This window comes from Cynoglossus semilaevis, chromosome 19, assembly GCF_000523025.1.
Source record: "Cynoglossus semilaevis isolate Cse_v1.0 chromosome 19, Cse_v1.0, whole genome shotgun sequence".
Taxonomy (NCBI): domain Eukaryota; kingdom Metazoa; phylum Chordata; class Actinopteri; order Pleuronectiformes; family Cynoglossidae; genus Cynoglossus; species Cynoglossus semilaevis.
This window is the reverse complement of record NC_024325.1, coordinates 7,144,911-7,161,242: the sequence shown is the minus strand read 5'-3', so window position 1 is coordinate 7,161,242 and position 16,332 is coordinate 7,144,911. Positions and strand designations below refer to the sequence as shown.

General features: G+C 37.1%; 1 protein-coding gene across 2 annotated transcripts in view; it reads right to left on the bottom strand.

Moving 5' to 3' along the window:
* ntm (neurotrimin) overlaps positions 1 to 16,332 on the bottom strand; it is a 284,308-nt gene that overhangs the window by 171,591 nt on the left and 96,385 nt on the right. The window contains exon 1 of one of the 2 annotated variants that reach the window (XM_025065444.1): positions 13,325 to 14,262. The exons of the other annotated variant lie outside the window; for it this stretch is intronic. Coding sequence (XP_024921212.1) covers positions 13,325 to 13,385 — 61 coding nt within the window. The 5' untranslated portion in view covers positions 13,386 to 14,262. Of the gene's footprint in view, positions 1 to 13,324; positions 14,263 to 16,332 lie in introns of those variants that run through there. 2 annotated transcript variants of the gene reach the window in all.

Here is a 16,332-nt window from a genome sequence, read left to right as displayed (position 1 = left end):
GGAAGTGTGTGAGGAGACTCAAAGGAATATATATTTATATATCCACCTTTCTAATGCCGCACAGTTCTGATTCCTGATTCCCTTCAGGCTGTTGGGAAATGCTTAGTGGAAAACGGCATGTGGAATAATAATTATTGAGTTCACTAATTTTTCTTTTTCTCCTTACATCATTCAGTTTCTCAGGGGTTTTTTTGTAGGAAAATGCAGAACTAAGCATGTATACATTGCAACATTATCCATGTTGTTCTAGTTTTTAATAAGGATCAATGAAATTCCACTTAACTGTCAAACATTGACTTCCACAAGATGAAAAACCAAAGTGACAGCCAATATGATCATTTACTACATATACTTTTTTTAAATATACCTTTGTGGTTCCCTGACTTAACACAACAGTGTCACCTAAACCCCTGATCTGGGATTTGACTCTACGGCTGCAGCTATAACACACACTGTCCCTGTCGTTCGCCATCACTCTCTTTGCAAACAATTGACATGCTGTATTGACTGCCTCGCAATTCTTCAGGGAAGGACTGAGGATGTTATATTGTTGCCATAAAGTCTTCCCTTGGGGAGGAAAATCTCATCATATATAACCATGTAATTACTTTTCAAAGTCCCAGCGGTGCAGTTGATCAATAACGCCACCGTTGTCCTGTGTATTAAAAAAAACAAATGGTGCATTCATTGCGAGTCCTGCCTCTGACCTTTCACTCATTACATCGTGCATTTCATTGTTAGCAGGCTGTATCACAGCACAAATAAATGATGCTGGAGGATGAAACCAACGAGAAACTCCTACTGGGAACTCGACGATATCTGTTTATACCTTTAATCAAATGTAAACTGCAATTTTGAGCAACAGGGTTTATACAAAATAGGGACAGATGTTAAAGAATCCTGAAACAATATAGATAATTATCCATACATTTACCTTTTTAACACACTATGACTCTTTAGTTATGTAAAGCAGTGGTTGCACTATAATAATTATTATTATTATGATTGAGCTAAAGCCCTGAGATCAGCATCAGAACAAAGTGCCACTACATATTTTTGGGGGTTTTATTTTTCCTTCAAAGCCCTATCTGGGCACAAACCCACCAGGATAAAAAACATGACATTATGTGACATTAAATTACAAGAATGACATTAAGACCCTAACTGTGATCTGCTGCTTCACACACATCTTGCCCAAAATACTGTTATGACCCAGTCCCACATCCCTTCAACTTGTATTGCTTTATACAAGAGCCGAAAAAGCCTAGCTGTCTGTCTCTGTCCTTTCTTGGTTTTATCTGCCGCCCAGCAGAGAGCACAGTGGTTGTCTTTTACCCATCAAGTGAATGTCAAAACATGTGTTCCAATCCTTCCGATCCATGCCACTTGCTGTGTACTGGCTTGGCAAGTGAAAATCTTTGCTCAAAGACAGATGCAGTAAATGTCATTTCACCATTTCCTACACGCCCACTCGGCCAAATGTGATGCCGATCAATCACAATAAAAAAAGGAGCAAGGGAGAAAAGTCACTTTAAAGAAACACAATTTACACCACAGAGGGTATAGTGGACAGTAGCTGCTGGGAAAAACAACCATGGGATATTTAAATGATTACATTTAGATTAGCCATTAGAATGACTAGGGTCAAATAGGTGAACATCTTCAGTGAAAATGTATCATCGTCGTCCATCTATCATATAACAGTATTCTGTTTAAGACAACAATTTCAGTTGATGAGGTACACAAGACTATTTTGGGTGGTAATGGCATTTTGCATAATTATTATAAATGAAGGATCATTGTATTTGGTCATAATTTGCCTGGAAGTCATATTCTTGAAATATGAAAACAAAAATCAAGATTCAAATTGTATAGAAAATGTGGAAAAAGTTACATGTTTTGACCTGAAGTACAGGACAAAACTAATACATTTACTTTTTCTTATCCAGTAAAGGTGACTGCGACTTGGACACGACAGCAAAAGGCCCAGAATGCAAGTCAGTATTTGTGGTCAGACTCCTCCTTCTGGACAGAACTAGGAAACAGACAGCTGACTGCCAGGAACTACAATATAAAACAGCTCAACTATTTTCCCTTGGTGGAATCATGTGACAAGACTTTCTGAATTCACTGCACAGCTGAATTCACGGTCCAGCTGAATAATCTGCAGGGGCTGCAGTGGACAGTTTAGACCAACGTGGCTTCCTTAACTTTCAAAAGTAAGACTTTCATTATAGCACAGTTTTGCTTGTCTAGGTTTTTCTGTGAGGCCAACATGATGGATTGATCCATTTGAACTTAAGCTACTTAAGAGAACTCCTAATCACAAACCCAGTTAGCTGCCGGGGGTTTGGAGGGGATTTAAAATGGCAGCCACTTAGGAGTTACTGTTAATTAACTTCACATGTACTGTATCTTGCTTGGCTCAGTTAAGCACATTCAAATGCCCCAAGTCTAGCTTTAGCCCTTGCACTTCCATTTTAGCCAGTATTTTTAGAAGGCACATTAACTATAAGTTGAAAAGAATAGAATACATGTCAGAACCGTAATATGCAGAACCAAGATGAGACTGGCTGTCATTACAAATCACAGCCAGCTGAGGAGGTCTTAAGTTGAGATATTGTGAATTTAAATTAAAACTTCTGAGGCCACTGAGCTTACTGCTTTCTTTTCTACCAACATTCATGTTTGTCATTACATCAATTCATTGTTTTATTTTACTGCTGTTTGACTGGATTTTCTGTTCAATATATTTTCTCTCTCCTCACCAAAGGTTCAGACCACCACAATCTCCCCTCCCTGGCTTTGTCTTCTTTCTCTTCTCAACTAGTTAAAATCTCTCTTCTATTTCGACCTAATTTTAACTTTTTCCATTTTATAGCTATTTATTTCTCCCTACTTCTTTTCCTGCCTTATCCTCCATCATGGATTAATTCTTGCAGGCAAACTTCCATTCCTTTCCAGAGACACCAGTTCAAATAGCCTTCCATCTCCTCCTAACCTCTTATCAAGTTCTCAATGTAAACTGTACACACCAACGTGCATTTAGGTTATCTATCAAGCTGTTCATCACTGTAACACAGGGTGGGAAACTTTGATGACCAAAGTAACACCACATCTACCTAGCATACATGTGTGACTCTGAACTGCAAATGTTACTAATACATGTCCTGCATCACAATCAACTTATCTACCACTTCAGACCACCTGTCAATCTTGGATGTATGATTCTTTTCATCACAATGAGTAACAGGTGTGATCTTGGGCTCCACCATACCTACATGTTATGTCCATGTGAGTCCTGTCAGTGACATCCTCTGGCTGAAAGCTGTTACTTGGAGTCACAGCATTGTGATGTGGTTTTCATGCAATTTCGCCCAATTTAAAAACTAACAGACAGACTAACAGGAAATAAAAACCATCCCAGAACAGAAGTTTTCCACATAACTGTAATTGATATAATGACTGATTTATGGATGTCTAAAAGAAGACATGGAGATAGTTAGTGTAGAAATAGAGGAGGCAGAGAATCGGGTGAAATGGAGGCAAATGATCCACTGTGGCGGCCCCTGAAGGGAACAGCCGAAAGAAGGAAAAAAAGAAGATTATCACGTACATTAAATGCCAGAGTGTAATTCAATTCCTTGCTCTATGAAGCGTAGCGTCAACGTACAAACCATTTTGGACTTCTACGGTCCAAACTTTGGACAAAGTGTAGCTGCCGTTAGTCCGTGGTCTACTACAGTTTACTTCCTGTGCAAAGCGTGTTGTGTGAATAACAATTACTCTAAGACTTTTCTGGTGAGAGCAGCAGTGAGAGCTGTTATCTATCCATTACGTGATTATGTCTGAATATACGTAATACAGACATAATTGTTTTGCAGTTTTGAAAAGGATATTGGATATGGAGTCATCAATATCCGCTCTTATGCCCGTTCTTCATGTGGAAGGATTTTACAACTACAGAAGATATTTTACATAGACAACAGATGCATCTACTCAACAATTTAAAAGATATATTTTTTCACTGGATATCCCTGTTCTGAAATACATGTCCTTATCAAATATGCATTTTTTTGTTTTTATTCACTACCTTTTCACAATAAATATACATGTCTCCTGAGTAGCTGAATGCTGCACCAGCACGTGCAATGTGCAGTAAGTACTGAAGATATACAGTATTGAACCAAATTCACCTGGGTTAGGGGATAAAACTGACAAAGAAAGCTAAGATTAATAAAAAATAAACAGCCCTGGAAATTGTTTGTATATTGGTCGAAAATATGTCCCTACATTGTGGGCTTTCTGCAGAGTAAAATAATCCCCAGAGACCGTAACCTCCAAGAGGACCACTATCTGCTTGGTGAGATAAAGCATCTCTGGATTCTCAAAGAGGTTCATTAAAAAACGTTAAAAGACTGGAGTGATTCATTTCACTCTCACATTGGCCCAAATTCTCTGCTTTATATATTTTATTTCAACCTCTTGGCAGCAACAACACAACACAGTGTCAGCCTACTGATGATCCCAGTGTGGGTTTGTCTTATTTTAGAACACCATGAACATATCAATGAACCTGTCCACCTTGTCTGCCCTGTGTGGGTGTGCATACACGGAGTGGCAGAAAAAAGTGCACACAATGAGGACGCATAACATGATTTATCACAAGACTGTATCTCCTAAAATGGACCTTCACTGACACCCGTTAGCCATCACTCTGAATACATTTTTGTTGTAATGTAAAAAAAAAAAACCCAAAACAACTGTCTAATACATGAGCAGGAAAAATATCACTGTTGCATCAGCCTGTGTCAACCTGACCAATGGAAGGCATTTATATCAGCCTGAGGGCAGCCTCAAGGATATGACTATCCTAATCTGAGAACACTTAAAACTGATATGGCATCATCCAAATCCTCAAGTGTCCCTTTAAAGGCATATCTGGTCATTACTTTGTGCTTCCAGAAAGTAGTTCAGGGTTAAAAAAAATCAGTTGGATATGCATTACACTTTACACATACTTAAAATGTCATCCTACGTCTATACTAAAAATATTTTTTAATTTTAATATTGTGCAGGGACATTGGAGTGTTCATTCCCACAGTTAGAAAAGGGAGTCTTTTTGAAACCACGTACAGATACCATACCATACCTGACACTAATTATGTGTGAGTGTATCAAGGATGTTGCCTGCGTAGGCTGGTGTTTAAGCTATGCAAACAAAAAAGCATGCCGAGTTCTAAAATAGCATTCAGAATGCAGGTTGCCTTCATTACAACCTTACAGGTGGTGTTGACTTGTGGCTTTGTGGAGAGACAGCAGAGGCTAAGCTGCTAGATGGAAAAAAAATGAAGAAGAATAAAAAAAGATCATAAATGGAACTTATTATTTATGGTTTTTAGATTTGCAGCTTGATCCATTAAGGTAAACACAACATGTGTTACAGGCATATGGAGGACTGAAGGTGCCTAAATTAAATAAATAATAACATTATGAAACAATTACTTAAATGTGCCATTAAACATTTGAAAATAGAATTAAATACAAAACTGTCATTAAAAGAGCATGAAAAAAATAAATAAATAGTGAAATAATAGTTTACAATAAATGAATTTGTATTTTGATTAATTAATGACACATTTAAGTAATTACTTAATTTTGTATTTATTTATTCCATGTTGGCACTCTAAATCTTCCATACAGGCAGAACACTGGATATGAATATAGTGTAATTGAGGTGAACACTAATGACTTCACAGATATAACACTGCAGTCTGAGTTTTATCTAACGTTTAATGATAAATGTACTGCAAAGTTACACTGCTCAATTCAAAGACCTCTCACAGCACTTCACCCCAACAGACACATTCAACCTTTCTTATCCATGCAGCAGCTTTCAGACACTTACGGTATATTACTTTCACATGGTGTTTAGAGCGAATTATAGAAATCACCTTATCAACCTGAATAAATGTAACTACATCAGATATAATGTCAGCTTCTCAGCAGTCGTACGGGTTCCTCACTGAATTAGTGACATTTTTTAGCCTTTGCTCGTTGCCTGGAAACCTTATTTTGACAACCAAAAATTCAGAGAGACAATGCACGCTGCCAAAAACCACTCAAGCCCAAAGAGCAGTTGGAAATTTCAGGGACCGTTATTGTGAAAGTATAATTTTGAAAGTGGCAGTTTTCTTTAATGTACTGTAAATTCACTACAATTATTTTTTTGTATAACCAGGTACCGAATATTTTTTGTATTTTTTTTTAACTCTTGCACATTACGTACAAGTCAGGGGAAATTTCAATAATGCTGCTAGATGGTATAAATGTTTTTTTTTGTTTGTTTGTTTTTTTTGTTTGTTTGTTTGTTTGTTTGTAGAGGACTGGATACAAACTGTATTCATTTGGCCTAATTTAACTGATGCAAGGAGAAGAACAAACACAAAAACTCATTAGATTTCATATTCTGGTTTCCTCCTAATCTCACTCTTATCTGTTAAAACTCAGTTTCATTGTAAAATTGTTGACATGACATTGAAGATACATACGGCATTATTCATTTCAAATAATGAGCACAACACATCAGAATTTCTACACTGAAACTTTGGCTGCAAGGAAACTATCTTTATTGGTGTTTGTTTCCCTCATAACAGATGGCTTCGGATAAACCAGAGGAGTAGGTGGAGCAGCTGAACCCAATATCTGCGGCTGCTTTCTGAGTAAATCTGCTTATTGATCAAATAAAACCTAGTCAGCCGTGGAGAGGGGATGACACAGCCCTGAGTACTTTCCTGTATCCTCAGTCAGCAGCTTTTCTTAAACCAGGACAATTCGTCACATTCATCAACACACACCACGTGTCACAAAAACAAACTCTATGATCGACACCTTAGCAATTAACAAAAATTAAAGCAATGGGATTTTTATTAATGACCATTTAAAAGACTATTAAAATTGTCACTCTAGCATCTCGCATTAATTAAAGTAAAGGCAGACACAGCCTTCTGTAAAATTTAACGAGCATTCTAATGTCGGAAATAATCCACGGGGGGCTTTGTGGAAAATGAGGTTGTCTACCAAGTCCTGAAACAACAGTAATGAAAAACTTTCACTATAAAAGTGTTTCTACTGTGTATAATATAATATATCATGTTCCTACTTTGTCTGTAATCCTGAAGCGCCGTTTGGACCCTCTCGGAGACAACATCAGACAGCAGCTTGAAGCATGCAGGATAAAAACTCCATATTTCTCTTCTCACACATAAAAAGACATTTTTATTCTCTGACTAGAGTAATTAGGCAGATTAAATCTGAAGAGTTGCAGCACAGTCAGATACATTAAACCTGATGTTGGTCATTAGTGATGCTTCGCCACCAGGAAGCCCAAACGGGATTGAACACTTCACACTGGCTCCTTCTAAATGGCTTCAGGATTCATGTTTGGCAGCTGCTGCTGATGTGATTGCAAGTAAATAGATACTTTAAAATCCACTCACAGGCACATCACACCATCCCAGATAATTCTGGTCACTTTTTCAAAGGCAAAGAAGAGAAGAGACAAAATGGTCCAAACAATTGGAATAACATCCTGTCCCTTATCTGCTGAAGAAAAAGACCTGCTCTGTAGCACCAAACTAGGAGACACATCTACTGATGGGGCAATTAAACAAAACAAGGTTTAAATCTTTTTTGTGACTGATGAAAATATCATTGAAAGAGAATAGGATCAGGATTAAATAATTAATTGAGAAGGAGCTATTTCATTTTCCAGAGCCACAGCATATACTGTACTTTACATTAGATAAACCCCATGGCACACAATCATCATACAAAATGTGACAAAATACATGGAATTAAATATAATGATATTCTAGTTCATAATGATAACGATATTCTAGTTTCAATTTAGTCACAATTTACTTATTCAATGTAAAACATGGGATGGTTTAATTGAACACAACCCTGATATTTTGCAGGAATTGAAGAAAGTTTCACACTAAGATCGTTTTCAACAACTCTTTTTTGTTTATATAGCCAACTGCTGCCACCTTGTGGAAGAGTGCAGAGACAAAATTAAATGAAACAAACATTTTTAGCAGTACACCTGACTGTTGTGCCACACCAGTTGTTGGGAATCCCTGGGGTAAACAACATCCACGGTAATCCAAAGTACATACAAGTTATTTCAGTGGAGACCTTAAAAGTAAGACACTGCAGGTACTCAAATAAAATTACTTCACCAGATGTTCAATTCTACTACTTACCTTCTTTTGTCAGAAGTAACAAGGCATCTTAATCTTTACTGAGGTTTAGTTCTCAAGGGACTCGCCATTTTCTATTAACACTTGCCTTTAACCAGGGGCCTTGCTGCACAATCAATGAGAGCACTAATTAAAATATTATCTCTTGGGCTTTGCACAAATGACGAGTTGAGCTCTTTGTAATTGTACACTGATTATTCTGCAGATTGTTTGCTTGCTCACAACTCACTCAGCCATCTGCTCCAAAACTGCATCCAAACACCACGCAAGCTCAAAGCACCTCGTGTGCTAGTCTCCAACTGACAGATTCATAACAATAACAATTAATGCATAAATAAAGGACACTGTCTCATGAGGCATCCTAGCCACACTGGTGCTATTTATTATTTTAATGGGTAACAGTGAATGATTGATTTAAATATCTACTGACTAACAACCCATGTTAAGAATATGTTCCCTTCTTTTCATGTAAAAATGAGAGTGAATAAGAAAAGAAAAGGGAACTTAAATGTAGTACCATTTTAAAGGCTGAGCAATCAGGTGGGTGAGGAATAGAAGCCCAACAGTAGATTGCAACGGCAGTGCAGACAGGAAAAGTGATGGTCACTGTTCACAGGAGGCTGGACATTCTACCGTCACAAAATGCAGTTTAAGCTGATTATAAAGCAGGCAATATAATTTTCTCTACCATGACAAGGTCGCAACTGTGAAGGCAAGGAGTTTTTAACCAATCTGTGTAAGTCAGTGAATAATTCCTTATAATGTTCGCCATTGGTTGATTGATTTAGAGCAGTTTTTGTTGTTTTTGCAACACTGTCTGGTCATTGAGCATACTTTCATTTATTTAAAAGTAATCAACATCCCTACTAACAACCATGGAAAATTAATAGCAAATAGCAATTAACTTATGTATTAAAAAAAGCAGATGACAAGGTAACACCAAGGTTGTAACAGAATACCCTTTAAAAACATCTGTGGTGTTGTTTACCCAGAGTAAAATATTACTTATAATAAAGAAACTGTGGCCAATACTTTGGCTTGAGGATAATAAGAACATAATAAGAAAAACAGATTTGATCTACAGTTATATAAAGGACATATAGAATACTTTGCATTTCTTCTATACAGCCTCGAATAGAAAACAGGTATATAGAGATTAATTATATATTTGTGTTTTTTAATGTTTTGTTTTCTCTTTTCATTCCACTGCTTTGATTTGCAAAACGCTACAGTTTAATTGATAACCCAATCAGGGTATAATTAAATCGATCAGTTTGCTATTAAACTTGTATATCAACCTTGTTGTGAGTCAGATCTGAGTCATTAGTAAAAAAAATAACGACAAGAAAAATAATCAATACTGCAACAAAACTAGAATGTGATGCCCAGATTGCTTTCACCACAGGAATTTAAAGGCAACTGGAAAACAATTACCTCCAATTTGCAGTTTTTCTTTCACTAGACAATTAGTGCCTTGTGTCGTTTGCATGAAACAGGCAAATTAGCAATTTCATTTGTGCCATAACAATTCAGTGACACAGTGAGACTCATTATCGGATAATGTGTTAATTTCTCCTGATATTCTTCTGTGAATAGAAGCACAAAACAAATGATAGAAAAACAAACCTAAAGCCCGTAACTTAGCCTGAGAACAAAAGCTGTTAAAATCTGAATGTTGGAGCTGAGGGAATAATGTCACATAACTTTTGTTTTAGTCTTTTTAAATTAAAATGTGTTCACAGCAATTGCCATGAGAAAATTGTAATAAGATAAAACTTTATACTAAGTGACTAGATAAACATACAGTAATTTGAAATAATCTTCAACAAGAATGTCACCAACAGCTTTCGGTTGCTCATTTCATGAACCTGGTGCAGTGAATCACCAGCCTCTTTCTCATCAAATTCTTTGCTTTTTCCCTTGCTGTGACACCATCCATTTCTATGTCAATCTACTACTATTTCCACACCTTTGTCCAACATATCTAACACATTGCCCCACACCTTTGTCCATCATATCTAACACATTATTATCTCCAAACAGTTCACACTTAGCTGTAACTTTGGTCTCCTTATTTCTATTCCTGTCCATACAGGTCACCTCCAACATAAATCTTAGCATTTAAAGTTCTGCAAAATTCTAGCTGATCACCCTGCATACAGTGCTATGGTCTAAAGCCATTCATTCATTGTTATCCTTATGTCACACGTCACCTTCAAAACTTTCATTCAGCATTCATTACACTCTGGTTTCACAACTTCAATTCACCACTATTGAGCACTGTAATTTGTTTTGTACGAATGAAATCAGGCACACAATCAAGCACCTTCTGTGCCCTAGTTCTTACAGTTTCACCTTCCCTTCTGCATCACTCTCATTTTCACACACACATTTTTTTTTAAATAACCTTCAGTCCTCTTCTCTCAAGTGTGGACCCTCACCTCTGCAGGTTCATTTATACCTGAAAGTATCATGATCTAAAGAATCTAAATCGCCTCCTGCCAGACCTCACTTGTCAACACGTACATCAACTCTGTAATCAAGAAAAGGATCAGGGCGGATCCCTGATATTTTCCTAACACTTCATTGGTGTACTTCATTTGGTGGTAAAATGGTTTTTGAAAAAAGTATCACTTGGTGTTTAAGATTGCAGATAATTGGCTCGTACCACCCTCACATTTTCCTGCCACGCCCTTATTTATTGCTCCCCTGTAGGTTACCAATTTTATTATATTATTTGCTCTTTTTTTCAACACTTACAAAGATAGTGAGAATATTTTCTGACATTCTCTGTATGTCTCCACTAGCACTATAGCAAAGGTATCTGTAGTACTCCTTTGGGGCAAGAAGCAAAACCAATGCTTACTTAGCTGAAGCCACATGAATATGGGAATGTTATTCCATGCTTCAAATCCTACATTACTGAAGCTCTTTATTTAAGTGGAAATGCAAATAAGGTCATTCAGTTATGAGCATACAGAGTGTAACTCAAACTCAGAAACTGCATAAGACTCAGGTGGGATTGGAACAGAAAATATATAACCTTATTTCTGTTTAAACTGGAAAGTATTCACAACTATTATACTTCAAGTTCAACCAAAATAGAGAGAAACCTTGAATAGCATGATGCACTGCATTTAAATTGTGATACAGAATTACTTTTCCCCTCATTTATTCAGACATACTTTTGTAGTGTGTCACCAACGATAGCTTCAATGGAGCTCTAAGCAAAGGGTTTATGCATGTCCCAGAGAGCATTCTGGAAACTGTCGTGAATCACTCTGTGAGGAGGAGAAAAGTTCAGGGAGAGTGTATCTGAGAAATTAATATTATTGCTTTATGAGAAAAAAAAAACTTAAATATTTATAATCATCTAAATTGTGATTATCATTTCTTCACTGTTAGTCATGTTCCCTGCCAGTAAACTGGACACTAAGGGGAGTTGAACACAACGTGATAATTTCCAAGAAGCCCCTTTTTCTGTTAGACCCACCCCCCTCACCCCCGAATAGCTGTATCCCTGTGATAAGGACACACTCAACCCATTAACAATGATCTCAATGTCTGCCACAAAAGGCTGCATACAAGAAAACCACTGCCCCTTTACCAGCAGTCCTACCCATCTCTGCTCTCTCTCGTCAAAAACAGCTGCTGCTCCACATTTTGATACAGTCAAATGCCAAAATTCTCTATGTTGCCTGAATATGATCTAGGAATGAAGAACATGGGCAGGCATGTGAGCATCTGGGCCCTGGTAGAAAAAAACAAAAAACCCAAGAGTTTGCCGCATCCTGGCAACAAAGGCAACACTGTCCTGACATAACCACATACAGAGAAAGAATGGGAGCAGGAGGCTTCAACAATAGGACTGTCTCATTAGCACTGTTTTTCAGTTGGATTAATATGCCAAGACCTGCATTTTTTTTTTTATTTGGAAAAAAAAAATCCTCTAGTGCTAAACACAGAATATTTCACAAACATACGTGGCTCTTTTTTCCTTTTGTTTTTCTTTTTTTTGTTTTCCTTCTCCTGTGTGCTTGTGGTTTTTATAGTTTTTTCCCTCCCTGTTTTTCTTTCCACACTGCCGTTGCATAAAACTATTGCTCAATTTAGATGAAATCTTGTTGAGAGGATACTTATTACAACATCAGTTAAAAACACTTTTTTAACAAAAATAACACAGTGTCTTTCACGCTGTTTTGTTCCAGTACTCACACTACAGTAAGCTTTACAAACATTGTCATTGATAACATGAAGCAGTAGTGACTATTGATAAAAACACTACAAATTATGAAACTTTTGGGACTAATGCAGTTTAGTTTTTAAGTGTTCAACTTAAAACAGCAGGTCTTTGGAATGTACAGTGTACTGTACCGTGAAGTTTACCTTATGTTTAGGTTTGACTATGAATAAAACGAGTGGCATCACTTATATTATGATGTGTATTATATTAATGAGTTGGTTCATTTGATTTAATTCGAATTCTACCAAGAGCGCAATAGAAAATCGTACATCTTATCTATCATATTTTTTTAAACATTTGAATTATGAAGGAATAACACATAGCTGCTTGCTTCCATTCTCACCATCACACAATTCCAGCCTGCCTGGAGACCACACGGCTTAACTTGGATGACCTGAACACGCAGTCAATACGGATTAGGAACTTAATTCTTAATCAACTTTGCAGCAAAGACTTGCTGCCTTGTGGCAGATTTACCGTGCGTATGCTTGTTTGATCCGCTGCTGGGCCGGAGAGCAACAGGGACAAGCACCGAGAAAAGGACATCAGTTGTGATTGCTGGGCTCTTCCTTTTGCAGGATCGAAGTTTGAAACGGAGGCTGCAGCCACATGGAACTGCTGCAAACACTGACACGTTTAGAACCACGCCGCAGAACAGCTGAGCTGACCACTCACTTCACTGATCCCTGTGTTTAAGCTCAGACTGCACATGTCAGGTCAGACGCGGACTGTCAGCCTCAAACAACGATCAACATCCCAAACACATGATGACAGCAGTAACACAGTGCACACATGAATGGTAAAAGCCAGGACTTGCCTTGTTCCATCATCAAAACAGTGATCCCGACCAGAACAGCCCAGTACACAGGATTCTTCATGTTGCCTCTTCTAAGGTTTCGTCTAAGCAAGAATTGAAAAATACCTCCAAAAAAGTGCGACAACTGTTTTTTTTTTTTTTTAAATCCTCATCTCTGGCGGTCGTAGAGAATCCACTGAAGCAGCTCATCCGCAAAAGTCTCTTCAGCTGTGAGTCGATTGACAGCGAAACCATAATAAAGTTAGCGGCTGCTACCACGGATACCTCGGTGTAGACTGAACACAGTAAAATATCACAGCCCTGTTAGTAGACGCGCAGACCAGCTTGACTTTTAATGTGAAAGGCGCATCGTCTTACTTCCTGTTATCACTGGTATATTGCCAACTTGGTGCACACGTCAGCGGCTGTTTCTCCAGGAGAATCGCTCCTGCTTGGATTATATCACCTCATTCACTCAGTCACTTCAGGCTGTTTGTCTTCAACCCTGATATGAATTACGACCAGAGCGACAGAGAGACGTTTGATGCAGTCTAATTGTCACCTTTTCTACATTTTTCTGGGCTGTTCTTTTCTGCAGAGACTGAATAATATGAAAAGCATGGGGATAAATCAATATAAATGTATTTAATATAGTTCCCCATCTTAAAACCTTCTCCCCATAAATACATATACATAAATGCATGTTAATGTTTTTTTCTCACATTAGCTTCTTACTTATTGTTCTACTCTTAACGATGGTCAGTATAAAAAATAAACACATATTCCCAAGTTCTAATATTGCTTTTCCTTCCAAGTGAATTGTGGCAACTGCAGTCACTTTTATAAACGTATTTAAGGAAACTATCTGTACAGTGAATTCCAACAGGAAATAAACAAGAAGAAAGATCTCCAGGAGCTTCGAAAACACCTATTCTATTTACCCATCTACATATCATATATCCTATGTCTGCTTATAAACAGCTTCTTATTTGTTCAAACATCTATTATGCATCATAGACACATGCATTCCAACAGTTTGACTCGCTCACTTGTCTTTCTCACCTACAACAATATATTTTCTGCACAGAATGCTGAGAGAACCATGGCCTTGGATTCCTGCAGCACCATTAAGCAGCAACTATGAAGATGACTTCCTTTAATATACTGTAAATTCAATATGCATATTTAATTCAAACTGTTACCAGTTTCATGTAAGCACATTTAAAGCATTTTATATAAGTAAGTACATATTTATATTTTTACTCATGTAAATTGAACATATACAATAAATATACTATATATACTCTGTATATATACCATATATTTATATATATATACTGATCATTCAATTCTTACAGTATATGGTCACTACATTATAGAATTATGTTTATTTATTTTATTTTTTTATTGCTCATGATCAACAAGCACTCCCTTTGAGATCTACTGGTAGATCCCAATCTACTTATTAGGTACTCCTTTTCTAGCTCATAATTCTCTTTAAGGTGACACTCTCTACAGTACCTTTGAAGAATTTGGCAAAATGTAGCAGTGCAGTATGTTTTTGTTAGGCCCTCAAGATAATTTGTCTTTTACACACCACTGATATAGTCAGATCATTAGGGTGGCTAGTGATTTATCCATGCAACTCTTGCAGGCTTCCTTACTCATGCACACTCAAAATGTCTTGCTTTTTGAAAGGAGCTTTGAAATAGCACGGTTGCCTCTTGCTACAGAAATCTATATCAATGCATACATCATAGAACTATAATTAAGAGTGTGGAAATGTAAACAATGTGGCAAACAAAAGGTGAAGTAAATGAATACCGCTTAATGCAACGATTCTCAATCCATGTGCTGTGAGAGATCATCTGGGCTGAATAGAAATTATTTTTCTGTCTTTATTTGCTGTACATATTTATATAAATAACGTCATGATAATGGTTTTATTGCTGCGGTCCATCAAAACAGTTCACAGTTTAAAGTATTTGTGAGGCCACCTGATTCATTATTGATATACTATTAGTATCAGTCTGTTGCGAAATACTTTGCCATCCTGGAAGATAAATATGCAACAAAAGAAATCATTAGGTAACCTGTCCAAGATTGACTGCCTTAGAGTTCAGCAAGGTGCAACAGCAGTCAAGTCCATGGGTCTATAAAAGCTCTGGATCAATCAAAGGAATCAGATACAAATCCCAACAGAAATATCAGGACTCTCTTAGCAAAACGAAAGGCACTGTGGATAAAACTGATTACATTGAAGTTCCATTTAAATCACACTTCGCTCAAAGACCTATGGATTTTAAGAGTTCAGCAGATGTTACAGAGGAAGGCCAGAACACTGAAAGCACAGAGATGAGTTCTTACTTAACATTTCATTTTTATTTGATTGATTTTTAAAAAAATAAAATCTGTCTTTTTAATACCAGCTTTGACCTCCAACAGTAGACTTGTTTTTCATATTAATTTTAAAATTCACAGGTCACCACATTTTACTCTTAGCTTGTTGCTCAGAATTCTCTAAATAAAATAAATTTTAGTTAATGTACAAATAATCTGATCCAACAAAAAAAAAACAATGTTTTTTATGATTAAACTGCGCTGATGTGCTAAATGCCTTCAACACAAACAGCACCACTTTATCCTCATATTCTGGGTTCTGGGCACTGCTAACAGATAAGCTAGGTATCAGAGGCCAGGTCGGATGAAAATGAACATAAACTCCACAAGTTAAGTGAAATGTGTCAGGCTGAGACCTTCAGACTTCCATTCTCCTGCCCTTCTTTGAGAATTTCTGCTACAGTATGTCACTTTATGACCCTATGCAAATCACTGCTGCTTCCATTGAATCCACATTCCTTACAGTTCCTCTGCTTCCCACAGGAGTCACATAGCAGTCAGAGGCAGAATCTATGCCACATCTGGCTGCCTTGAAAAAAGGAAAAAAAAGTAGCCCTGGTAGTTTTGTATGATTCATGCCCAAAGGCCATCCAAAGAGAAAATTGCCCAGAGTCAGATTATTTGCTGGT